Genomic DNA, 27,372 nt, shown 5'->3' on the forward strand with positions numbered 1-27,372 from the left:
GGAAAATCTAACAGAGTCTCCCCACATTTCTTGGACTACAGGAGCCCCCTTTTCAGTCTCTTTGGTCAAAGGGACAGATTATCATTCAGTATTAAAAGGCTGTATAGCTGCCACTGCCACAGCTGGAGGACAGCCCCATGACTGGGGCCACCTGCAGTCCCACCAGAAGAATGAAATCAAAATACAGAATATGAAAAGAAAATGGTATTTTTCTGCACAGTCTCCTTCATGATGGGCCTTCCTTTGCAGTTCTCTGACCATACACAGAGGAACACAGGGTTTCTCTTAGAGCTTTTTCTGTCTGGATCCATTGTGCAGACTAGTTCAAGAATAGGGATTCCCTGGAATCCAAGCCAGGAAATAAAGAATGGGGGGGGGGGGAGGAGAACAGGAAATTCAAAGGAATAGTCACACTTTTTTTACCTCCTTCCCCAAACTTCTTGTTATTATTTACTTTCCAGAGATTTCAGATGGTTGTTTTATGTATTCTTTTCAGGGTTTTTAGTTGTAATCAGTGGGAGAGATAGACAGACAGTGGTTCCTCCATCTTAGCAGAACCAGAGCCACAAAATTTCCAGAAATAATCTCTAATATTTATGGTCAATTGATTTTTGGCAAAGTTAACTCAATTGGCAAAGAAGGCTCTAACCAGTTTGGCTCAGTGGATAGAGCATCGGCCTGTGGACTGAAAGGTTCCAGGTTCGATTCAGATCAAGGGCATGTACCTTGGTTGCGGGCACATCCCCAGTAGGAGGTGTGCAGGAGGCAGCTGAATCCCCAGTAGGAGGTGTGCAGGAGGCAGCTGATCGATGTTTCTCTCTCATCGATGTTTCTAACTCTCTATCCCTCTCCCTTCCTCTCTGTAAAAAAATCAATAAAATATATATAAAAAAAGACTTTTATAAAAAAAAATAGGCAAAGAAGGCTTTTTTTTCTTTCAACAAAGGCTGCTGGGATAATTGGATGTGCATATGCAAAATAAACAGGTGAATCTCTGTCTCACATCATATGCAAAAATCAACTCAAAATGAATCACACATCTAAATATAAAACCAAAATTCATAAAATTTCTAGGAAAAAAACATAAAAGAAAATCATGACCCTGGGTTAGGAAAAATTCCTTGGATATGAGACAAAAAAAATATTAATAAATGGTAATTTATCAACATTTAGAACTTTTTCTTTTCAAAAAAAGTACTACATAGAAAGTAAATAGGCCATTGATCTGGGAAAGTGTATTTATTTTCAAATCACATTTAATAAGAGATTTGTATCCAGAATTTCTAGACATTTCATCAAAAATAATGACTAATAAAACACATAAAAAGATGTCCAAAATCATTAGGGAAGTACAAATTACAACCACAATAAATAGATACCACTACATGTTTCTAGAATGGCTATAATCAAAAAGACTGATAATGCCAAATGATGACAAAAAATCTGACAAACTGGACCCCTTATCTGCTGACATTGTAAATGTAAAACGGTACTGCCACTTTTCTTAAAAATTTATTCATATGACCTCACAATTCTACTCTGAAGTATCAACCCAAGAGATATTTAAACATGTCAACACAATGACTTCTATGCAAATGCTCACAGAAGTATACATAATAGCCAAAAACTAGAGACAATCCAAATGTTCATTAACTAGTTAATAGATAAACAAAATATTATCCATACAATAGAATACCATTCAGTCATGAAAAAGAAAACTGATATGGATGAACCTTAAAAACATGCTAAGTGAAAGAAGTCAGAAACAAAAGAATACATATTGTATAATTCTATATATAGGGTGACCCAAAAAATCTATACATACACTTTGAAGAGTTATAAAGGCAGTGTTTATTTAAATACATTTCATTTTCAAAATTGAGCTATCAGCTGTTGAAGTGTGTATACATTTTTGGGGGACACCTGTACATAAAGTTTTCAGAAAAGGCAAATCTATAGGTTATGCTATAATAAGGAATACATCTGGTCTCTGTTCCCAGTTCCTGGTACACGGATTCAAAAATCCTTGAAATTTCCTTCGTGATAGGAATGTCTGCTATGCTAATGGGAGTGATTCATGGTGATAGCTTTAGGATTAGGCTCATCACTGGAATAACCAACCACATCACTTAATACAAATCCTTTCATTTCTGATCTGCCATGTCCCTACTCAACCACCACAAGTAATACTTATCTCTACATAACAAACTCACCTATTAAGAATGCAGTCAAGAGTCAACAAAGAGAAAAGATGTATAAACAAAATGGTCATAATTATACATATGTATGTGTATGAAATTAAATTCCCTTGGTAATTCAAAAAGTTTAAATTACTTGCTGTTGAACATTATACACAAAAATCCTTTAAATAAAGAAATGTTTTCTATATCTCTGAAGACTTTAAGTAGAGCCTGCATTTCCTAATGCATTCAACCACATCCAGCTATATAAACCAGGGTAAGCAAGTTTAAGTTCAGTGAGCAGTTGGTGGACAGGAAGTAGTTGGGACTGGACTTACCCATGTGGAAATAATTGCTTTCCTGGCCTAAAGCTGTTCTTATTAGGATCAAAACAAATTGATGTTATCTTAAGAACCCTTCCAATTTTTGAAAAATAAAACCTAAGTGTTCCATAGTTAGCCAGATATTGTCCAGATATTGTTTATTTTGTTTAAGGGCAAAATTGTGGCACATTTATTTTTGTATTTAAATCAAAAGAGTTACTATTGTGAAGAAAATATGGGCATTTCAAAAGACAATTATCTCGTACAGAAAGGCACAAACGAAGTTGGTACAGACAAGACCACCAAGCTTAAACACTGTGATCTGATATTTTTCAAACCTCACTTTGGCCCTTGGCCTTCTTTATCTTCACCAGAATTTTCCAAATAAACTCAGTTTGTTCACCAGGAGTATGAAATCCCATAGCATATAACGTGATGAGCCATTTAAAGCAGATTTAGTGACAAAGATAAAATATTTCAGCAAGAATAAAATACAAGTTCTGAAGCTTAATGTTTTATAATGCAATTCTGGCATGCACTCTAAATTTTCTAAGCACCTGCCAAAATGTAACATGTTGTTTTGATTCATAGAATTGAAGAACTGAAGATGTTACTTAGACCCGTCTTCTGTGTCTGGCAGTTCAATATCTATACCATCCAGATTGATGGCTATTAAAGAAAACAACTTTTTGTAAATGAGCAAGGTAACAATTCCACAACTTCCTTGAAGCCTCATTTAATGTTTCATCATCCTGAAATAATGACCAGCAGCTCCAGTTATCTCAGAGATAACTTCCCACTTCATTAGAAACAGGTTTGCAACTTCCTTGACTATACCTTGCTTGTTATAAAAATTCTCTAGGCCTTAATTTTTCTGTCTAGATACTTTCCCATACTTATTTCTTTTCTCCTTCTCTAGATATGATCCGTTTTTCATAAATATATATATATACATATATATGTCTATATATAGTTTTTTTAAAGCTATATTCTATCTTCTGCTTGAAGAAAAAACATAATAACTTTTCTGGGCTAAATTCTAATAGGTTATTTGTATAGTTTATTAATAAACATATAATTTATAAATCACTCATAGAAGAAAAAAACAATAGACTTGAGTTATTTGGGAACCAACCAGGGTGGTTTTTTCTTTTTCTTTAGATGATATGGAGATATGGGAGAAAGCTAATCAAGTTAAAAAAGAGTATATTTCAATGGCAATGGACATGTGTAAAGTATCTTAATATTTTCTTCTATTAAAATACAATATATAAAGCAGAGGTCTTACTGCAGAAGAGATAATCCCATTTTTCTTGACAGGATCATCTGAGCCTTAGTCTGCATTTCTGAAAGGTTAGTATCTTACCATTCTCAGTAGGACTTTTGCCCAACTAAATCTTACAATTATCAGGAGAACTGAATTTTCATTATGTAATGACTTTACCTTGTCTTTTAAATAGCATTCTTATTTATTTGCACATGTTAGTTTTTCTGTAACATTACACTTCTCCCTGCTATGTTTATTCTAGATGTAGAAACAAAATCATGATCAGCAGAATTCGGTTGGTTGGGTACTATACCATGAGTCTGTAACTGACCATATACTCTCTCTGTTACTGAGCTATTGGAACTAGACAGCAGAGGGCACTGGCAATATGCGCTGACCTGAATATCTTGAGTCCCATAGGAAGGAAATGTTCATTCAAAAGTACCAATAACACTGCTATTAACACAGCTATTGACCCCCATAATATCTAACGTCTGTCTTTCACTACCAAGTGTCAGTTCACACTGTTATAAATAAACACAATCCCAAGCTCACCATGTACTCACTCTAATATAAAAAGAAACACTTCATCATGTTTAATTACATAAAAAAATAGTTACCATTTAGTACAGGTTAAACTCTAAAATACTTGCTTTGTGCCAGATATTGTGCTAGTTGCTTTATACATATTGACTATTTCTCACAGAGTAACGCATGATGCTTTTATCCCATTTACAGAAGACGATACTGACTGGCAAAGTTCAAATGGCAGGTTATGGGCTCAGCCACTAGACTGTAAAGCTTCCTAAGAGTAGAAACCATTTTAGTTTTATTTACATTTAAAAACCAGCACTTACAATAGTGCCTGGAACTCAATTAATATTTAGGGAAGAAAGAAAAGGGAACTAGCTCTGATTCCAGTGCTATGTGTCACATCTGCTTTAAGATGCTCTCAGTAAATATCTGCTCATTCGATTAGATTTTACAAGCCACTAGCTACTGGCATTTTACTAGCCACGAGGCCTCAGAGACTTCACTATTTGAAATACTAACACTTTACCTGTTAAACACACATATTTTCTAAGGTGATATTAAAAGAGAAATAGTAAAAAAGTAATAATAATAACTAAGAAAAAATATATGCTTTTAAAAAACATAAATGTATGGCCCTGGTCATTGTGGCTCAATTGGTTGAGCATGTCCCATGCACCAAAGGTCGCTGGTTCAATTCTTGGCCAAGGCACATGCCCAGGTTTTGGGTTCAGGTGCCGCCCCAAAATAAAGAAACACATTTTAAAATATTCTACCCAGAAAATTATCTGCTTTCTAGCTTATGTAACTTAATCAAGATACAAAAATTCAGCTAGCTCATATACAGGATTGTGCAAAGTGCACATCAACATGGCTAGACATCTAGTCCCAAAACAGAATTGTGAAAGGGTCAGCATTTTTTTTTCTATTCATTTTTATGTCATATATTACATATATGAAAAAATAATAGTGATAATGAGAATGCATTAAAAATCTGGCTGATTACATAATCTTAGAGTCTTAGCTACTATGCTATTTTCAATTGTCAAACTATAGAACAACTGAATGATTAGAAAACTTTAGTCAAGTAAGTAAATTACATTGAGGGAGACTGCATTGTCTAGTGGGATATATATAGGCTTTGGAGTCATATTGAGGTTCAATCCCCAGCTCTCCCATTTCCTGGCTGTTTGATCACTTCTCTGAGCCTCAGTTTATCTATAAAATGGGCATAATAATTATTCCCTTGCAGAATTGTGATGAAGATTTTAAAAGATATCACTTCTTTGCTTAAACCCTCCAATGATTCATTATAATTTATAAAGTATGTTTCAGACTCTTTCAGAAACACCTTTTTACTTTCAGAGAGGAGCCATGTTTTCGGATTTCAACATTTTAAAATGTCCAAGCAGAAATGTCCAATTAAGTAGACAAAATGTAGACGTAGTGACAGATTACAGTGAAGGGTAAGCTAGCCGAGCTAAGTGTCATCACGCATCCAGATAACAAATTTACTCAAAAACTGGTCTTTTTGTAATTTAGATATACCAGACTTTATTCCTCCTACCTGACATAATAATTGTCATAGGGTTACTTATTAATCCCGTTTAACAAATAATTTTGTAGTAATGGGCTAGGACAATTTTTTAAAGGCCATAGGATAAGGAATCTCTGCCACTCTCCTCCCTTAACATATCAAAAATTTTCCATTACGATAAACATGGTGATTTCTGCTTCTGTTTTAAATAATCCCGTATATTGCTAACCTTTTAGTTTATCTCATACTCCCAAATGATATCTCTTTATTGCCTTCATACTAAAATTTAGCACATTTCAAGTGGAATCTGCACTCTGGTTACTTAAAGACTCCACCTAAACTAAGCATTTCTATTCTTTCCAGATTTTTTTTTTCAAGTATTGATACAATTGTCTCCTCCAGCAGAGAGGGAGTAACTCTAAAAACAGGAACCATATTATATAGCACTCAGCCCACCATCATCTCCAATATGTGTATGCCACCCGTATACATACACATATTCAATAATATATTTGCTTTGTTTTAATACTCTACTTCTAAAAGTCAAATAATTAATACTAATTAGTGGCCTATCCTACTGACCATTTACTAGATATTTAATATATCATCTCACTCTATAATTTTTAAACTTCAAAATATTACCATATATTATCAACTCTAAAATATCATAGTCTTATAAGAAATCTCACAATTTAAGAGATGTTAAAATGAATAATAAATATGAATAATAGTGAATGGTGACTATAGGTGCCACTGACTGGAAGACACAGTCCATCTTTAGTGATCTTAAAATGTAAGGGGTAAAATGTACTTATTCCGATTTCAATTTTATGTTAGAAACTTTGTCCAACATTGCTCTGGCCAGTGTGGCTCAGTTGGTTGGGTGTCATCCCGTGCACCAAAGGACTGCGGGTTCGATTCCCAGTCAGGGCACATGCCCAGGTTTGGGGCTCAGTCCTGTGGGGTGGGGGGGGGGGGGTGGCGAGGGGGACACGAGACAGCTATTCGACGTTGCACTCTCACATGGATGCTTCTCTCCCTTCCTCTCTCTCTAAAAATCAATAAACTATTCTTTAAAAAAAAAATGTAAAGACACTTTGTCCAACATTAATACGTTAACCAGGTTAGTCACCTGTAGCAATCTGGGGGAGAAATGGATCAAAATACAGCGCTTTAACTACTTCCCCAAATAGGTACATATCTAATATGTGTTGGTGTGCTCAGATTTCTTATAAAACTGCCTTGCATACATTTTCCCAACCTTCTTATTACAGAAGATAAAGTTCAAAAGTTCATTCCCCCATGAGAAAATACATAGTAATTACTAAAATCTGATATTCATTTTGACACATTCTAGGCAGATAAATATATCTGACTTTATTAATGAGAATGTTTTCTTAAACTGGCACCACATACTACAGTTTGTTGAGAATACAAAGGGGTCACTTGTCTTTTTCATACAAAAAATATGTTACAAATTAATACCAAAGGTATTTGCCATTTAAGAGTCTATGATTTCCAAATGACTGTACATTTTCACCTAACAAGCAGATATATTGACCAATACATTTTATGAAGTAGAGTGATAATTAAGCTAGTAATAGTTTTGAATAAAAATTTATTTCAGGTGGTAGAATTTTTTTTAAGAATTGGTAGAAACACAAAAGTCAAAATTTAAAATCTGTATCTTGAGTCTCTACTATAAGAAAGAGCAGACTAAATTCCATTTCTCTCTCTCTCCCCTCCTTTTTCTCTTCTTCTCCCCATCCCTCTCCCTCTCTCTTTATCTGTAATAAATATCAGCATTTCAAATTATTTTATCCTAAGAAAGAAGTATCAGATCTATAGAACATAAAACAGGAAAAAAGGGGAAAGTATGGGATTATTTTCATTAAAAAATATGTCTTTCCAGAAGTTGTTATTAAACAAAATGTCATTTTCTTTTAAGCATAAAAACAATTGGTAAGTAAAGATTAAAAGGCTCAGCAATTCATTTTCAGCCCAAGATCAGGTTCCAATATGACTGAATTATTTAAAATAGATTATTAGGTCAGATATACATCAGGTTTTTCTCAATTTGTTACATAAAGCATCATAAAATTCACATTTTTAAGTGGTATTCTATGAATTAAGAACTAATAATTAGACCGGCCGGTGTGGGTCAGTAGTTGAGCCATGAACCAGGAGGTCGTGGTTTCATTTCTGGTCAGGGCACGGGCCTGAGATGCAGGGGGCATGCAGAAGGCAGCTGATCAATGATTCTCTCTCATCATTGATATTTCTATTTACCTCTCTCTAAAATCAATAAAACCATATTTTAAAAAATATGTATATATCTGTAAGAATTAATAATTATATCAAAATTATCATCTTACTTCTCCATTTCTTAACGTTGTGATGGTTCCTCTTGCTACGCCCATTCTAAATAATGTTTCTGTGGCCTGTAAAAAAAAAAAAATCATCTAGAATGATTCAACTGTATATCCCACCTCCAAACTGTAAAAGACATTTCCAGCAACTTCTAGAGAAACACGAATAAGGCACAGTAAAAGCTACAAGCTCTAACTTATACTCTAGAAATATCATTTCTAGAAGCTTTTAATGACATCAGGAGTTCAAACTAAATTTTTTAAGGTAATTTTGATTTGCAAGTATTTTTCCAGATCTATAGTCCAAATTAGTACACTTAGATAAGCTTAAACCTTAGTTTGATTAACAAAGATTAAATAAAAATTTAGCCTAGCTGGCGTGACTCAGTGTTTGAGTGTCGACTTATGAACCAGAAGGTCACAGTTCAATTCCCTGTCAGGACACATGCCCAGGTCTCAAGCTCGATACCCAGTGGGGGGCATGCAGGAGGCAGCCCAATCAATGACTCGCTCTCATCATTAATGTTTTTATCACTCTCTCCCTCTCCCTTCCTCTCTGAAATCAATTAAAATACTTTTAAATTTTTTTAATAAAATAAAAATTTAATACTTGCACTCAAATCAGAAATTGTTCTGGTTTTTTTTTTTTTTTTTTTTTTAAATATATTTTATTGATTTTTTACAGAGAGGAAGGGAGAGGGATAGAGAGTTAGAAACATCACTGGGAGAGAAACATCGATCAGCTGCCTCCAAGGTACACGCCCTTGACTGGAATCGAACCTGGGACCCTTCAGTCCGCAAGCCGACGCTCTATCCACTGAGCCAAACCGGCTAGGGCTGGATCATTTTTTTTTTTTTTAATTTCTTTATTGATTAAGGTGTCACATATTTGTCCTCATCCCCCCATTCCCATCCCCCCCCTCCCCACGTATGCCCCAACCCCCTGTTGAACTTAACCGTTGGATAGGCTCATATGCATGCACACAAGTCCTTTGGTTGAACTCTCCCCCTCCCCCCACCCTCCCCTATCCTCCCTCTGAGGCCCGATAGTCCGATCGATGCCTCCTTGCTTCTGGTTCTGTTCTTGTTCCTCAGTCTATGTTGCTCATCATTTCCCCTAGATGAGCAAGATCATATGTCACTAGATATATACTTATGAGAACTGAATGTGAGACGAGCAATAATAGTTATGCTGACAGGCAGATGGATCAGTCTGTAGTGAGTTTCTTTCTGGACCAACAGTTCTTTTGAGACCCAATTTCAATGTCCACCAGTTCCTTATGTGTACATGTCAGCACTGACCCCCTCAGCTCTGGATGGTGGACAAATGGTGGTAACGGAGGTCCGACTCCCTCTGGTTTGGTCTCGGCGAACCCAGGGGCACGGCTTCACCCGGACTAAGGGGCACGTGGCCTCACCCGGATCTAGGGACACATGGTCTCACCCGGACCCAGGGACGCTTGGGCTCTCCCAGACCCAGGGGCACGTGGCCTCATCCGGGCCTAGGTGTACGAGGCCTCACCCGGATCCAGGGACACATGGTCTCACCCGGACCCAGGGACGATTGGCCTCTCCCAGACCCAGGGGCACGTGTCCTCACCCGGGCCTAGGTGCATGAGGCCTCACCCGGATCCAGGGACATATGGTCTCACCCGGATCCAGGGACGCTTGGCCTCTCCCAGCCCCAGGGGCACGTGGCCTCACCCGGGCCTAGGTGCACGAGGCCTCACCCGGATCCAGGGACACATGGTCTCACCCGGACCCAGGGACGCTTGGCCTCTCCCAGCCCCAGGGGCAAGTGGCCTCACCCGGGCCTAGGTGCACGAGGCCTCACCCGGATCCAGGGACACATGGTCTCACCCGGACCCAGGGACGCTTGGCCTCTCCCAGACCCAGGGGCACGTGGCCTCACCCGGGCCTAGGTGCACGAGGCCTCACCCGGATCCAGGGACACATGGTCTCGCCCGGACCCAGGGGTGCGTGGCCTCTCTCAGACCCAGGGGTACGTGGCCTCACCTGGACCTAGGTGCACGAGGCCTCACCCGGATCCAGGGACACATGGTCTCACCCGGACCCAGGCGCGCTTGGCCTCCCCCAGACCCAGGGGCACATGTCCTCACCCGGGCCTAGGTGCACGAGGCCTCACCCGGATCCAGGGACATATGGTCTCACCCGGACCCAGGGACACTTGGCCTCTCCCAGCCCCAGGGGCACGTGGCCTCACCCGGGCCTAGGTGCACGAGGCCTCACCCGGATCCAGGGACACATGGTCTCACCCAGATCCAGGGACGCCTGGCCTCTCCCAGACCCAGGGGCATGTGGCCTCACCCGGGCCTAGGTGCACGAGGCCTCACCCGGATCCAGGGACCCATGGTCTCACCCGGACCCAGGGACGCCTGGCCTCCCCCAGACCCAGGGGTACGCGGCCCCACCTGGGCCTAGGTGCACGAGGCCCCACCCGGATCCAGGGACACATGGTCTCACCCGGACCCAGGGGTGGGTGGCCTCTCCCAGGCCCAGGGGCACGTGGCCTCACCTGGACCTAGGTGCACGAGGCCTCCCCCGGATCCAGGGACACATGGTCTCACCCAGACCCAGGGGCGCTTGGCCTCACCCGGACCCGGAATCCGGCCTCACCTGGAGCCAGGGGCACGCGGACCCACCCAGGCCCCGGGACGCGAGGCCCCACCCATACCCGGAGGCGCACAATCCCGCCCGCACCCGGGTCCCAGCGGGGCCCCGTCCTCCCGATCCTAATTCCCGCCGGTCAACCCCCCCCCCCAGCAACCCCCCCCAGCAACCCCTGCCAGAGCTCCAGGACGGCCACCGCAGAACTCGTTGGGCGGCTGCTCGGCGAAGCTCCAGTGCGCCCGGTGCGTGGCGGTGGGCCAGCCCGGCGTCGCCGCGCCGGCCCCTGGGTCCGCAGCGGCGGCCCGTCGCCGAGCATGCGCACCCGGCCGCCCCCGGGGCACCGAGATTCCTGAAGGACTCGGAGGCCAGCAAGCGCGGAGTCCCCCACCCCACGTCTCACAGGGACCCGTCTGTCCGTGCTCGGCAGCAAGTGGAGCCGCCCCCTCAGCCAGAGACCGCCGGGGGGACCGCGCCGAGCACTCTCCAGGTCGCCCCTGCGTCGCCCAAGCCACAGTTCCCAAAGTGTGGTCCTTGGGTCACCTGCATCAGCATCATCCCGCATACCCCTCTTTTATTCTAGCTGTAGAGCATCCACTCAGCCAGCCCTACGGTGGTCTTGGGTGGTGTCTGCTCTGCTCTCCTGTCGTAGTCTCAAAGTTGTTGTGGCAGGCAACAATCAGGCCTCCGCCCTATGTCTCCATCCCGGTCCTCCCTTGTATAGTTAAGTCTTGATTGTTGCTGGTGCCACCGGGAGGGCTCTCTTTGTCTATAAAGGAAGAGTTGCTGTGCAGGAGACTCATTTATGGGCCGGGTCTTGGTGCAGCAAGGCTTTGGCGCTCACTGAATCTGCTGTTGGATGTGTCCCTTATGTGCGTGGTTGAAGTCTGGTGTCATTTCCCACAGACCACCAGATGCCCTCGTTTCTGGGTCCCCAATGGGGCGTAGATCAGCCACTGCCTTAGGCACTCAGCAGGGATTACAGCAAGAACTGTAGTTTCCTCCTCCTGTCTGAGTGGCCCTGGAGCAGTCTGACTAGAACAGCAGTTTATCTGGTCCGCTGCCAGAGGGCAGGCCACCCACATGCATAAGCCGTTGCTTGGAGCGTAGGTGCGCCTGCAAGACTTGCGGGGCGGGTCTTCAAAACGTGCGGGGCGGGTCCCAGGGCGGGGCGGGTCTCAGGGCGGGACGGGTCCCAGGGTGGGGCGGGGTCTCAGGGCGCCAACAGGCCATGGTGCGGCGAGCCACAATGGCTGCGAGTCTGCTCCTTCTGCCTTCCAAGTTTCTAAGTCCCCTCGTTCCGCGCTCTAGCGCAGCAAACACTGATTGCTGGGCGCACCTCCGCAAGAGTCCCGCCTCTCCCCGCAGGCATCTGGGTCTCCCGCGGGTCCCCAGAAGCTGGATTTCAGGGTGATGGAGAGCTAATCTCCCCTAGGTTTGGAACAAAAGCCCCTTTCCCCCGCCACCAGCCCGACCCACGCGCCTCCACACCTCGTCCCCTCCGATTTCGCTGGTTTCCTCTTCCCTCTTAGCTGTAAATCTCTCCTGTAGTTCTGGGCTGCAGACGCTCCGTCCTCCAGTCGCGCCCCTGAAACCGCTGTGCGCGGCCCAGCCGTCCTCTTGATTCTCCTCTGTCAAAATGGCTAGAGGACTTGAATGTAAGATGAGAACTCCTAAGAATCCTCCAAATCGGTGTTGGCGGTGTCCGGGGCCCCGAGGATCTCAGTGCGCAGCTCGGCCAGGTCGGTGGCGCGGGTGAGCCCCTCCTGCAGAAAGATGGTCTCTTTCTTCACCGAGAGCCGCTGCGCCAAGTCCGCGGCCGCCGCCACAGCGGCCGCCGCGGCCCCCACGAGCCCATGGCCCCGGCTGCGGTAGTGACTGAGGGGAGCAGCTGCCCGGTCTGGGGAGACGCGAGCAGCAGTCGCCACCCTCAGCAGTCCATGTTTCAGTTGTATTTCCGAAACTGCCATGCGAGGCAACAGATCAGCCTTTCACCTCCGCCGCCATCTTTCTCCTCCAGCTTGTTCTGGTTTTTAGTTTCCATTTGAGTTTAGTTCAAATCACTTGACTGCCAGTGAAATACTGACAAAAGATGAAGTAATTCAGTAATATAATATATTAAATAACACACAAAAAGACTTATTGGTTTCTATACACTAATAATAAATAACCCTAAAAGGAAATTAAGAATTCTATTTACAATAGCATTAAAAAAAATACCTTTGGAATAAACTTAGCTAAAAAAGCAAAAGACTTCTTCACTGAAAACTACAAAACACTGCTGAAAAAGATTAAAGAACACATATGTTCACAAATTGGAAGATTTAATATCACTAAGATGTCAATACTGCCCAAAGTGATATAAAGATTCAATGTGATTCCTCTTTTGTGTTTTTTGCAGAAATACAAAAATCCATCCTAAATTTTATAAGGAACCTAAATAGCGAAAACAATCTTGAAAAGGAGGAACGAACTTGGAGAAGTCACACTACCTAATTTCAAAACTTACTATATGAAGCTATAGTAATCAAACAGCAGTGTGATACTGTCATAAGACAGAAATATAGGCCAATTAAATAGAACAGAGCGCAAAAATAAACCCTTATATATATACATATATATGGTCCGATAATATTCAATAAAGGGTATCAAGACCATTCAAATGGGGAAAGGACAGTCTTTTTAACAAATCTATATATCCACATGCAAAAGAGTGAAGCTGAACCCTTACCTTATACCATATGCGAAAATTAATTCAAAAGGGATGAAACAAACTAAATGTAAGAGCTAAAACTATAAAACTCTCAGAAAAAATATAAGGGATAAGCTTCATGATTCAACGTCTGGTGAGGACATGCTTCCCGGCTCCCAGGGCGATCTTCTCGTACCCTCCCATGGCCGGGGGCAAACAGAAGCAAGCTCTCTCCGTGCTTTTACAGGGAACTAAACCCCATTCATGAGGGCAAAGCCCTTCTGATCTCATCTAATCCTAATCACCTCCCAAAGGCCCCACTCCTAATACATCACATTGGGAGGTAAGTTTTCAAAATGAATTTTAGGGGAACACAAATGTTCAGTCCATAACAGGGGTGTTCCATTCAGAAGGGGCAAGTTCAGAGGCCAGCAGATAAAATCATGCTTGGCACATTCAAAGATGAGTAAGATACCAATGAGGCTGAAAGGAAAAGATTGCATGAGAATTTTGTTGGAAAAGAGAGGATGCAAGTTCCTCTGTTCAGTATGTGCTATTATTTTTTAATCTGGCATAAGAGAAGTGCATTACCATCCTTTAATAATTGAAAATAAAATTCAAAGAATGCTCTACTAAACATCAATTTTAAGAATTAGTATATGAACAAAAAAAGAAAATTTTAAATTTTAAGAAATCCAGGAGAGATGGAAAATTGCAGGAAATTGTAAGGAAATAGATGTACATATACAAAAATCAGTGTAACATGTTAATTTGAATATAAGGAAGTCAGTAACAGAAGAAATTATAAAAAGGGTTGCAAGTGGGTGCCTCTCGATTGTGGAGATCAGGCACTGGAAGGCATAAAGAAAGGTACTCTTTTTCTACTAGTTTTCTAGCATACTATTTGACTGTTTAAACTACTTGTAAATTCTTGATCAAAACTTCTTTTATCTGCTAAAGCAGTGGTTCTCAACCTTTCTAATGCCGCGGCCCTTTAATACAGTTCCTCATGTTGTGGTGACCCCCAACCATAAAATTATTTTCGTTGCTACTTCATAACTGTAATTTTGCTACTGTTAATGAATCGTAATGTAAATATCTGTGTTTTCCGATGGTCTTAGGCTCTACAGCAGGTTGAGAACTGCTGACCCACAGGTTGAGAACTGCTAGCAGGGTCGCCCAAGACCATCGGAAAACACAGATATTTACATTACGATTCATAACAGTAGCAAAATTACAGTTATGAAGTAGCAACAAAAATAATTTTATGGTTGGGGGTCACCACAACATGAGGAACTGTATTAAAGGGTCGCAGCATTAGGAAGGTTGAGAACCACTGTGCTAAAGGAATAAGAAATCAATGTATAATCTTACAAAGAGATCAAATACTTCACAATTTTAACAGACTGGTACTTATAAGAATACTAGAGGCCCGATGCGTGGTGTCCCTCAGCCTGGCCTGCGCCCTCTCGCAATCTAGGACCCCTCGGGAGATGTCTGACTGCTGGTTTTGGCCCAATTCCTGCAGGCCAGGCCAAGGGACCCCACCGGTGCACAAATCCGTGCACCAGGCCTCTAGTATGCATATAAGATCTTTGGTTAATCTTGTCCTTCCCTGCCCCACCCTCCTTCTTTCTTCTGAGATTCATCAATCTGTTCCATGTTTCCATGCCTGTGCATTGAGTGTCTGCCGCCTGGTGGTCAGTGCATGTCATAGCTACTGGTCGAATGGCTGATTAGGCTTTTATATAGATAGATAGTTAGGTGAAAAAGATGAAGAGACTAAGAAAAAAATAAACTCAGAGACACAGACAACAATCTGGTGATTAGGAAAGGGAAAGAGGAATGGGGGGAGGTGGAAGAGAGTAAGTGAAAGGGGGATAAATGATAATGCAAGGAAACTTGACTTGGGGTAGTGAACACACAATACAATATACAGGTGATGCTATTATAGAACTGTACACCTAAAACGTACATAATTTTATTAACTAATGTCACCCCAATAAATTCAATTAAAAATTTTTTAAGGAATATAATTGAGGCCTGAATAGAAGTATATAAAGGCAAATAGTAAGTAAACTCAAAAGATTAGCAATAAATGTAAAGAATGAGATGGAGTTGTTGCTAGAAAGAGCAGAGTTGAGAGAAAATTGATAACAGGATAATTTTTAGGATAGAAGAGATGTAAAAATATTCTTAATGACTAAGTACAAGTACTCAGTAAGGTGGGAGAATTTATAGACACAGGAAGAAAATGGATATTGACTGAGATTCCTGCAGAGGGAAAAAGGGCAAATATAGAAGGTAAATTCTCTCCCTCTCTCTGCCTTTACCCCTGCTCTCCTCTTATCCCTCTCCACCCCCCTCCTCTCCCTTTCCATCTGAAATAGGAGACAGGATAACCTTCTGAGAATGACAAAGATACTAACTTAAGGATAAGGGTAAGTATGTCATGCATGTAAAAGGAAAACATAAGGGAAAGGAACACAGAACTAATTACCAAGCATTACTAAAAGTCCAGCTTAGGTTGAAAATCATAAGTCTTTGTTATTACAAATCATGTTTTGCAAAATTCATGGTTTAAGAATTGTCAAGGAAAAATGAGCAAGGCTAGAGAGGATATAGATTAAAAGGTAACTCCTTTTAATTCAACTTTATTGGTAAAATACAGCATGTAACTTAGAAATAAAAGCAAATATTTTCTAACATTTTTTCCATGGGTCAGAATTTATTTATTAAAGTTCAGATTGTCAAAAAAGTTAAAAAAATAAATAAATGAATAAAACAATGTCAATGTTAACAACACAGTGTCACAATTGTTTTATACTCAAAATGTAGAGACAATCTCAAACTCAGGAAACTCTTCAAATTAAATAAATCAAGTTTATCTTTAAAACAGAAAGGGGAAAAACTCCCCAAATGTCACTAATCTTGTACTTAAAATTACTCTTGGGTGTGGAATCCTTCAAAGATTTTTGGATGAAAATGAATCACCTGTAGTTTCTGTAACACAATCACACTTTTAGCTGTGAGGGGTAGTAATCTTTAACACACACACACACACACACACACACACACACACACACACACACACACACGGTGGTGGGGAGTTAGTGTTTAAATGCTAAGTTAGAAAATTTTTTAAATGAGAAAACTGGGACAACAGTGTGGTGATTGCTGGGGGGAGGGTGGAAGAGGGTATAGGGAGGAAAAATAAAGAAAACAAAAGAGAAAATAAAATATTTTAGGGCAAACACTACACTAAATTTTGTGATTGTAGCACAATATAAATATAATTCCAACCCATAATTTACTGAGAGTTAAACAGGTTAGTAATGGGAAGAGAGAGGGGTTATGCACATCCCAAATAAAAATCAAATTATAAATGAATGACTTTGCTATAACAGATTTTACTAAAGCACACAAAACTTGATGTTGAAAGAACTATTTATGGAAATGTTACTAAAGGAAAGAAATTCTCACCAATGACGTTTTTTTTTCCATTCCTAATGATATGGATATTAAATTATATCTTCCATCTTCCTGTTTCTTTTTAGACCTTATCTGATCTAGTGATGTGACTGTTAACAGTACTCACCTAAGTCAGATTAGTTACTGTGTATATCTGAGGAGCAAAAGGGAAAAGGCAGAGGCAGCAAGCACTTGGAATAAAATATGCAACAATGAAACCAGATCAAATAACTTACATTTTTGTGGGCCAAAAGCCCAGGCTGTTTGAAGATCTAATTCTTTTTCTGCACTTTCTCCAGTAGAAGAAGAATACTAAATTCAATCTTTTGTTTCCAACTAAATTGATTTATTTCATCATCAACATTTTTTAAGGATGTCTCACTCTAATAGCACTTGGTCAATTGAGCTCAGCTTCCTTTGATTCTATAGGGAAGCACTGGCGTGTACAACATCCTTTTGACCTCCACTAAAAAGATTGCTTTCAATTTACTTGCATCCAAACAATGACTAACAAATGTCAAAAACAATGAGATACAGGGCAAATTTTCAACCTTTGTAAATTGACCACCAGCAAATTCTTGACTGAAATTTCTCTCTCCTTGAGTTTTGGTAACAACTAAAGTGCTTAATACTACAAATACTAAAAACATTCATTAAACATTTTCTGTCAGTGATGGCAGGGGGCGGGTGAGGGAAACACACCTATACATCCTTGTTTAAAAACAGGTTATCAAGAGAGACTTTTTAAGAAGAATGCTAGATAAAAGACTTAGGCATGAAATCTAGCTATAACAAATGCAAGATTCTGTACCGGATCCTTGTGTTTGTGTATATGTGCTATTCAAAGAAGATATGCAGAAATATACGAGTTCATATGAGGGTATTTTTCTTTTTCTATTCAAATGTGCTACTATGCACATGTACCATTTGGTAATAATAAGAAGCAAAAAATCAAAAGTATCAATTTTTGTTATACTAAAATATAAAACAGATTTAAAACAGAATTTTGGAAAAATGTTATAATACTAGCCAGTACTACCTTGAGTAGCTCCCAGAGTGAAAACAATCCAAATTCAATACAGACTCATGCTCTTACACTATAATACTTTTTAATTCATTAAACCAACACAAAATAAGTAAAATTAACATGAAGAAATATAATCTTTATATACTTTTACCTTGAAAAGCAGTATGATTGTAATAACTTAAAGCATCATATTAAGAAAGACTTCAGTGGGTTAAGTTAACATGAAGTTATTGTATTTAGCAAATATTTATTTATTAATCAAGCAATATATTTCTAGTTATCTTATTTCCACTACTTACTATCTGGGCAATCTTAGGCAGGGTATTTAAACTCTCTAAGCTCTGACCTCCTAATATCAACCTCTCTTCCTATTGTGGTAAATGCAGACGTCAAGATATATAAAAAGCTCTATAAAGAGCTAGATAAATGTGAAATAATGAATCCAAGGTTTAGTTTAGGGCAGCACTTTCTGAAGATGCAAAGTTGTTTGAGAAATACTAATTTTGATTTTTCAAATGTAAAATTAAGAAATGGACTAATGAAAGATCAAAAACGAATGAGCCTTAATCACAGCTGTGAATCTGAAAAACAAAAATCTATGTCACAGAGTCACAGCACTTTACCCTGTTTTATGACTCTCTATTGTTTAGTTCACCAGCTAAACAGTGAGGTCATGAAGGGCATGAATCACATCTTTATGTATTCCTGGCACCTTGAGAAATATATAACAATATACAGCATGAAGATTAAGAAGAAGATTTTAGAAACAGACTGTTGGGTTCAAATTCTAGCTTTGCCATTTGTGAGATGTGTGACCTCAGCCAAACAACTTCACTTCTTTGAGCTCAAAGTCATTGTTAGCAAAATAAGGATAATAAAAGTACGTAATTCAAAAGAAACTGTAAGTGCTCAAAAAATGATAATTATATTATATTAATATCTCAAAGAAAATGAAGAATTCCAATTCTACTTTAAAAGTTAGTCATCAGATTGCAATTAAAAATTGCATCAGTTGGCAATTTAAAGGATCCTATCTAATAAAGAGGGAATATGCTAATTGACCCTCACACCGTCGCAAAGATGGCGGCACCCACAGCCAATAAGGAGGGAATATGCTAACTGACTGCCTCGCCCTCAAAGATGGCAGCGCCCAAAGCCAATAAGGAGGAAATATGCTAATTGATTGCTCACCCTCAAAGATGGCGGTGCCCACAGCCAATAAGGAGAGAATATGCTAATTGACTGCCATGCCCTCAAAGATGGTGGTGCCCACAGCCACAAGATGGTGGCGCCCAGTCGCCTCAGCCTGCGCCTGCCTCCAGAGTCCCCCAGTCCTCTCAGCCCCCAAGCTGCCCAGGCCGGCCTGAGGTGCAGGCAAGCCTCGGATGGTGGCTGCCCAGCTGCCCACAGCCGGCCCGAGGCGCAGGCAAGCCACAAATGGCAGCTGCCTAGCTGCCCAGGGCCGCCCGAGGCTCAGGTAACCATGGCTGAGGCTTGCGCTGCCAGCAGTGGCAGCAGCAGAGGTGTGATGGGGCGTCACCTTCCCCCGATCGCTGGGTCGCCTCCTGCCCTTGAGTTCTCCCAGACTGTGAGAGGGGGCAGGCCAGGCTGAGGGACCCCCCACCTCCAGTGCATGAATTTTCATGCACCGGGCCTCTAGTACTATATAAAACAGTCAACTACACTTATCACATCATGCTATATGGCCATTAATACTAAAATTCATGACAAGTCAATCAGAAAAATAGAAAACTTATACTATTTCAAGAAGATTTAGCAAAAGTCAACAGAAATCATATGCAAAGTTCATTCCCTAGCTTTTTTTTCTGACCATAGAAGAAAATGTTAAATACTGAGGCTTTTAAGCACCAGCTGCTTTCCTTCTTTATGATGATAAAAATACAAAATAAGAAAACTGAGCATTAGCTATCAGCTTCTCCCACAAGAAGCAGTGCATGATACAAATCTAATAACGTGCCTCAAATTACATAAACACATTGTCATAGTAACCAAGACCTTTGCAATGTCCCCAAACCATGATCATTCTCTTTTTTCCAAATAGCTGTCTATAGAAAAACCCCCTGAGAGAAACTCCATCATTCTGGGCAAAAAAACAGGGAAAAGAGGACCAAGTGGGTCAGATAATGTGTAGGAAATTAATCCCTGGTTGTTGGGACTGTTTTCTTTTTTTCTTTTTTTTAATCTTAATTCGGCCCTAAGGATAGGTCCCAAGAAGCAGCAGTGCCAGTAGTTAAAACTGGAAAAAAATATCCTGTTTTTCTGGTCAAAGGTACATGGAAAGAGGAGCTTAGCAGTCGAAAGAAAAGAGGAAGACTCCCCATTATCTATTTCAGTCTCTTTTTCTCAAGCCACTTTGTCTCAATGGCAGGTTCTGTGAGTTTCTGCAACTGTGACAGCAGTGCAGGCCACTAAAACTAAGAGAAACGCCATCTTTCTGGCCAGAGGAACAGGAAAAGGAGAGCCAGTGAGTCAGAGAATATAGAGGTAATCCCAAGAAGGACAGATAGAAAAGGAGTTACCCTAAATCTATGTTTGAACTGGCACAAGTACAGGGTTCACCGCGAGTGAGCAGAGGCACAGAACAGACCCAAGCAGCAAAGCAAAGGCTTTGAGAACAAAACTACAGTTAAAACTACCAACCCAGCCCTAGCCGGTTTGACTCAGTGGATAGAGCGTCAGCCTGTGGACCGAAGGGTCCCGGGTTCGATTCCAGTCGAGGGCACATACCTTGGTTGCAGGCTCCTCCCTGGCCCGGGCTCTGGTCAGGGCATGTGCAGGAGGCAACCATGTGTTTTTTTCACATCGATGTTGATGTGTTTTTTTCACATCGATGTTTCTCTCTGTCTTTCTCTCTCTCTTCCACTCTCTCTAAAATCAATGGGAAAATATCCTTGGGTAAGGATTGAAAAACAAACAAACAAACAAAAAACAACTACCAACCAAGTCCTAGAATGACCCATGAGTGGCACGTAAATAGGACAGACCCAAAGTAGCATCAAACACAGAACTTATATTGGAATGACTGCATCTCCATCTATGTTACGCTTATATATTAATTTTCAAACTACAATCATACTATTACAGAGGCAATTGAAGAACACCTGGTAAAATGTGTGACCCAAAACAGGGTTAGATAGGCTGAATTCCAATGTTTACTTCAAACTAGAAATTTGAAAGTAATACTTTCCTCCTCATGAAAAAATTGACATTTAGATTAATCCCACATGGTAAGAAATAGTAGTTTACGTGGCCAATCATTCATCATAAAAGGAATAGATTTCTTTACACCAGGGATCATCAAAGTATGGCCTGTAAACCAAATCCTGACATTTCTGTAAAAACTGACAATATGCCTCTAAAATTTATATAGAAATGCAAAAAAACAAAACAAAACAAAAAAACCTCCACAATACAATATAGCCAAAACAATGTTGAAAATGAACGAAGTTGGCAGACATATCCCACGTGATTTGAAGACTTCAGCAATCACTACAGTGTGGTATTAGCATAAGGTAACAATCCAGAAATAGACCCACAATGTGTTGTTCAATTGATTTTCTACAAAGGTACCAAGGTACTAGAGAAAGAATAGTCTTGTCACCCAATGAAAACGAAACAACTGTATTTCCAAACAGAAATATATGAACTCCATATACAAAAACTAAGTCAAAATGGAACATAGATTTTTAATGTTGGAACTCAAATCATAAAACTACTGAAAGAATACACTGAAAAATATTTTATAATCTTCATTTAGGCAAAGATATGTTATATAGAGGGGGGAGAACAAAACATTTAAAAAATTAATTATAGCAGATTGTATTGTCCAAAGATGGTCACACTAATATACTTTCTATCCCATATCTCATGAACAGAGGATACTTGAAATTGCCTTTGTAACTGTAACAAACATAATGAATCAGAAATGATGCTGATTTTAAAGCTAACTCATAAAAGGCAAAATGACTTCTAACAGCTGTTCTCACTTTCTTAGGACATATGCCTTAGGATCCAGGAACCACCATATAACAAATCTAACTCCCTTGAAGCTAGCATGCTAATGCTGGAGCAGAGATTTTCAACTGGTGTGCCACAAGAATTTTTAAAACATGCAAAACCTGACTGTTTAGTCAGGGGCACTGACCTCTTTTCCCTTAGGTTGTCAAGTAAAAAAGTGACAACAGCCCTGGCCATTGTTGCTCAGTAGTTAGAGCACTGGCCCATGCATAGGTTAAATTCTCGATCAAGGGCACACAACTAGGTTGCAGGTTTGATCCCCATCCCCAGTTGGGGTGCATGTATAAGGCAACCAATTGATGTGTCTCCCTCACATCAATGTTTCTTTCTCTTCTCTCTCTCTCTCTCTCTCTCTCTCTCTCTCTCTCTCTCTCTCTCTCCTCTCCTCCCTCCCTCCCTCCCTCCCTCCCTTCCACTCTCTAATAGAAAAATTATCCGCAGTTGAGGATTAACAACAACAAAAATGACAACAGCCAATACAACAGTCATCCAGTGTGAATGAATCAAAATTATTCCTATTTTTCTGTCAGACTGGCAAAAATATATTTTTATCTGCCGCAGAATTTCAGTAATTAGTTCATGTATGCCATGAAATGAAAAAGATTGAAAATCAGCATGCTAGAGAAACTACATAGAAATAGAAAGGTGCCACAGCTATTCCAACATACATCTATTCAAGTACCCCAAACCCAGAAGCCATTCATGTGAGTGAGTCTTCAAATGATTCCAGCCCTTAGCTTCCAAGCTGCACCAGCTGATGTCAAGTAGAGCAGCAATGGTCTATTCTGGGCAATCCCTTCCCAGACTGTAGATCCATACAAAGTAAATACTGCTGCTATTTTTAGCCACTAAATGTTGAGTGTTCTTATGCAGCATCAGAAAACCATATATTGATAAAAGTGCTTCATTGAAATTAAAAGCCATTTGTTCTTTGAAACACTCAATTGAGAAAATGAAAAAGCAAGCTACTCACAGAAAATATCTGCAAATATATATCTGACAAACCACTTGCATTCAGAATATATAAATAACTCTTACAACTCAAAAATAAGACATACAACTAAATAAATTAGAGAGCAAAAGATTTCAATATACATAGATGCGTATATACAGACACACTAACAAATACACACACATATACTGGACGTCCCAAAATATATAAACACACTTTGAATAACTATTAATTCCAACAGGTTAAATCTGAAAAGAAATATTAGAATTAATAATTATTCATAGTGTGCAAACATTTGAGGGAGTATATACATATATACATATATACATATATATACACACACATTAGAGGCCCGGTGCACGAATTTGTGCATGGGTGGGGTCCCTCAGCGTGGCCTGCGGGGATTGGGCCAAAACCAGCAGTCCATCGCCACCTGCTGCTCCTGCCTGTCACTGCCACTCCTCCCGGCCCCGCTGCACCTTCCACGGGCTTGCACCCAAGCCCTGCGTCTGGCACCCATCCCAAGGGTGGTAGGGCGGGCGGTGGGATGCCCTTGCTGGCCCAGGATCCAGATCTGTCCTGCTAACATTCATGCCAGTTGTTGGGAGCCACCTGGCGGCCGCTTTTATATCATTTCTTCCTTACAGAGCATCTAGGGAGGAGAAGCGGCCACAAGGCCGACTTCCAGGAGGCCTGCGGCGCTGTCGGGATCATGCAGGTGGTGCCAGTCCGTGGGTGCCTGGCCCGTTTTCTGGAGATTGGACCTGCAGGACTACTGAGGAAGTGAGTGGCTATCGCTGAGCTGGTGGGCCACTGGGACAGGTTGGTCAGCTGAGCGGCACTCCCGCTGAGGGAGCACACTGACCACAGGGGGCAGCTCCTGCGTGTCTGCCCCCTGGTGGTCAGTGTGTGTCCTGTTGACTGGTCGATCAGTCATTTGGTCACTTAGGCTTATATATATACTAGAGGCCCAGTGCACGAAATTCGTGCGGGGGGGGGGGGGGGTGTCCCTAAGCCCAGCCTGCACCCTCTCCAATCTGGGACCCCTTGAGGGATGTCCGACCGCCCGTTTAGGCCCGATCCCACTAGGATCGGGCCTAAACGGGAGGTCGGACATCCCTCTCACAATCCAGGACTGCTGGCTCTCAACTGCTCACCTGCCTCTACCTGATTGCCCCTAACCGCTTCTGCCTGCCAGCCTGATCACCCCCTAACCACTCCCCTACCAGCATGATTGACACCTAATTGCTCCCCAGCCGGCCCAATTGCTCCTAACTGCCTTCCCCTGCCAGCCTGGTCACCCCTAACTGCCCTCCCCTGCAGGCCTGGGTCCCCCCCAACTGTCCTCCCTTGCAGGCCTGGTCCCCCCCACCAACTGCCCTCCACTGCAGGCCTGACCGCCCCAACTGCCCTCCCCTGCAAGCCTGGGTCCCCCACAACTTCCCTCCCCTGCAGGCCTGGGTCCCCCGCAACTGTCCTCCCTTGCAGGCCTGGTCCCCCCTAACTGCTCTCCCCTGAAGGCCTGCCCCCCCGCAACTGCCCTCCCCTGCTGTCCTGGTCTCCCCCAACTGCCCTCCTCTGCTGACCCGGTCACCCCTAACTGCCCTCCATGCTTGCCTGACCACCCACAACTGCCCTCCCCTGCAGGCATGGTCCCCCCAATTGCCCTCCCCTGCAGGCCTGGTCCCCCACAACTGTCCTCTCCTGCAGGCCCCCCTTAATTGCCCTCCCTTGCTGGCCTGGTCTCCCCCAACTGCCCTCCTCTGCTAGCCTGGTCACCCCTAACTGCCCAAACTGCCCTCCCCTGCAGGCCATCTTGTGGCAGCCATCTTGTGTCCACATGGGGGCGGTCATCTTGTGTCTTGGAATGACGGTCAATTTGCATATTACTCTTTTATTAGATAGGATAGATACATGCATACAGACATATATAAATGGGCAAAAAGTCAACAAAAAAATGTTCAACATCATTAATCTTTAGGGAAATGCAAATTAAAACCACAATGAGATACCACTAAACATGCACCAGAATGTCTAAAAGTAAAAAGAATGACAATACCAAGTGACAATGGGAATATAGAGCTACTGGATCCCTCACATTTCTAGTGGAAATAAAACATGTTACAGTCACTTTGGGAAAAAGTTGGACAGTTTTCTATAAAGTTAAACATACATTTTACCATAAGACCCAGAAATTCTATCCCTAGGTATCTACCCAAGAGAAATAAAAACATATGTCCATTTGTATGAACTGTAGAAAAGCCAAAATTATACTGACAGACAGTAGATTAGTGATTGGTTGGGACTTGGGATATGGGGGAGGGAACTGACTGTAAAGGAGAAAGAGGGAGTTTTTAGGGAAGAGAGAAATATTCTACACCATGATGTGGGTGTAGTCACATAACTATAAACATCTGTCAAAATTCATCAAACTGTGTACTTAAAACAGGTGATGTTAACTAAATATAAATAAAACTGTCTTTAAAAAGAACATATACCTGCCCCCCTCACCAAAGCAATTCTCAATTAATTGGGAATTTAATTTCCACCAATCATTAGGGGAAAACCTAGTATTACCCTAATGAAAATTTCTTTAGAAATGAGACATATTTACCTTTCATCTTAAATTCATATCAATTTAGGCAGACGTAGAGAGTGACCAAAGTAGAAAAAAATTAGCAGAAATACCAAAGCCAACAATAAGTGCGAGAGATGAATAATCTAAGATGGATAAGACAATAGAGTAGATTCGTCACACTCATAGGATCCAAGAAGGGTAAACTGTTGGGAAATCTCTGCATTCCATTCAAAATTTTGCACATATCACCATTTAAGCACCATTGCTCTCCTATATACTTAACTTGATAATTAAGAAAAATAAGTACTATATATAAAACTGACCAAATGTTCTTATACACGTTCTTGTACCTGTGTTTCCATCCACCCATTTGCCCAAGCAAAAACTTATCATCCCTGAATCTTTCATTTCTCTCAATAACATATAATACTACAATTAATACTTATAGCATTATACTTATTACAATATCCTATTACAGTAATTTCTTATTCACCTAAAATTCTCATTAGACTGTAGGTTGTATTTCACTCGCCATTATGCCCCTAGCACTTAACACCAGAGAAACAATAAATGTTTAATGAATGCAAGCATTAAGAGCTAATAAGTAGTTGTTTGGAATACGTCAATTGAGCACTTATTGATTGACAGTTTTGGCTTATGGGCTTTAACCAAGGTGTGTACAAATATGTCCCAAACTTTATTATAGCAATTGTAAATGCTGAAGGTAAAATTCACTAGCCTTTCATGTTAATGAAATCAACTTGATCTTTTTAGACATCATACATGTCAAAATCTGTTTTCCTTCAGTACACAGCAAATATGCATTGTATATGACGACAACAGACCTTAGCAGCAGTTTTAAGGCTATAAAGAATGTTACTTCTGTTTACAGATGTGGGTTGGTAAGTTATCCAGGAATTTAAACAATAAGCAGATGGTTTGCTTTCAAATTGACAGCAGTCATCTGGCTCTAAAGGAGAGTACTTTTATAAATATATGTCCTGTCATGTTCTATCCAATGTGACAGGATGGAATAGCGTACTGTGTTATGTTCTACTTTTCCTCTTTGAACATAATAAAACTTAAGAAAAGCATGGGGTTTTTTTCTCCCACAGTCATCTTCTTGGTCTTAGACTCAAACTAAGAAAGGATAACAAGAAACAAAAATACAAATGTTGAAATTTAGAATTATGCTTCAATTTGGTTTCAAACAAAATAATAGAGTTGAGTCACTCTTCCTTTCAACTGAATTTTCTTAACCACTGAATTATGATAGTATCAAATATTATAATAACTGAGAGTCTGCTTAACTTCAAATTCAAAAGTGGGGTATAAAAAATTATATCTAAATTTGACCTTTCATGGGAGGTGGGGGGGGGGGGGGCTTCGTGAAAAAAGTGAAGGGATTAATTTAAGCAAAGAAAAAAAACCTCATAGACACAGACAACAGTATGGTGATTACCAGAGGGAAAGGGAGGTCTGGGGAAGTAGAAGATAGTAAAGAGGAGGAAAATGGTGATGGAATGAGGCTTGGTGAACACACAATACAAAATATAGATGATGTATTATAGAAGTGTACACCTGAAACCCATATAATTTTATTAATCAATGCCATCCCAAATAAATTCAATAAAAAATTTTAAAGCATAGAAAAAATAAATATGATCTTTCATTTAGTCAGCATATGTAATAAGTAATTGTTAGATGACTATACAACATACCTTCCCCTTCATTCACTTCCTTTCTCTATTCCAACAAAAAGCTGATTTTGTTAGGTAA

At 40.9% G+C, this 27,372-nt stretch overlaps 1 protein-coding gene across 3 annotated transcripts in view; it reads right to left on the bottom strand.

The window, feature by feature from the left end:
* The window catches only part of TMEM135 (transmembrane protein 135), a 238,274-nt gene that overhangs the window by 141,441 nt on the left and 69,461 nt on the right, over positions 1-27,372 (bottom strand). For 2 of the 3 annotated variants that reach the window (XM_054724637.1, XM_054724636.1), the window contains exon 5: positions 8,214-8,279. The exons of the other annotated variant lie outside the window; for it this stretch is intronic. In XM_054724637.1, the coding sequence (XP_054580612.1) occupies positions 8,214-8,279 (66 nt within the window). The remainder of the gene's footprint in view (positions 1-8,213; positions 8,280-27,372) is intronic. 3 annotated transcript variants of the gene reach the window in all.

Source organism: Eptesicus fuscus, chromosome 13, assembly GCF_027574615.1.
Source record: "Eptesicus fuscus isolate TK198812 chromosome 13, DD_ASM_mEF_20220401, whole genome shotgun sequence".
Lineage (NCBI taxonomy): Eukaryota > Metazoa > Chordata > Mammalia > Chiroptera > Vespertilionidae > Eptesicus > Eptesicus fuscus.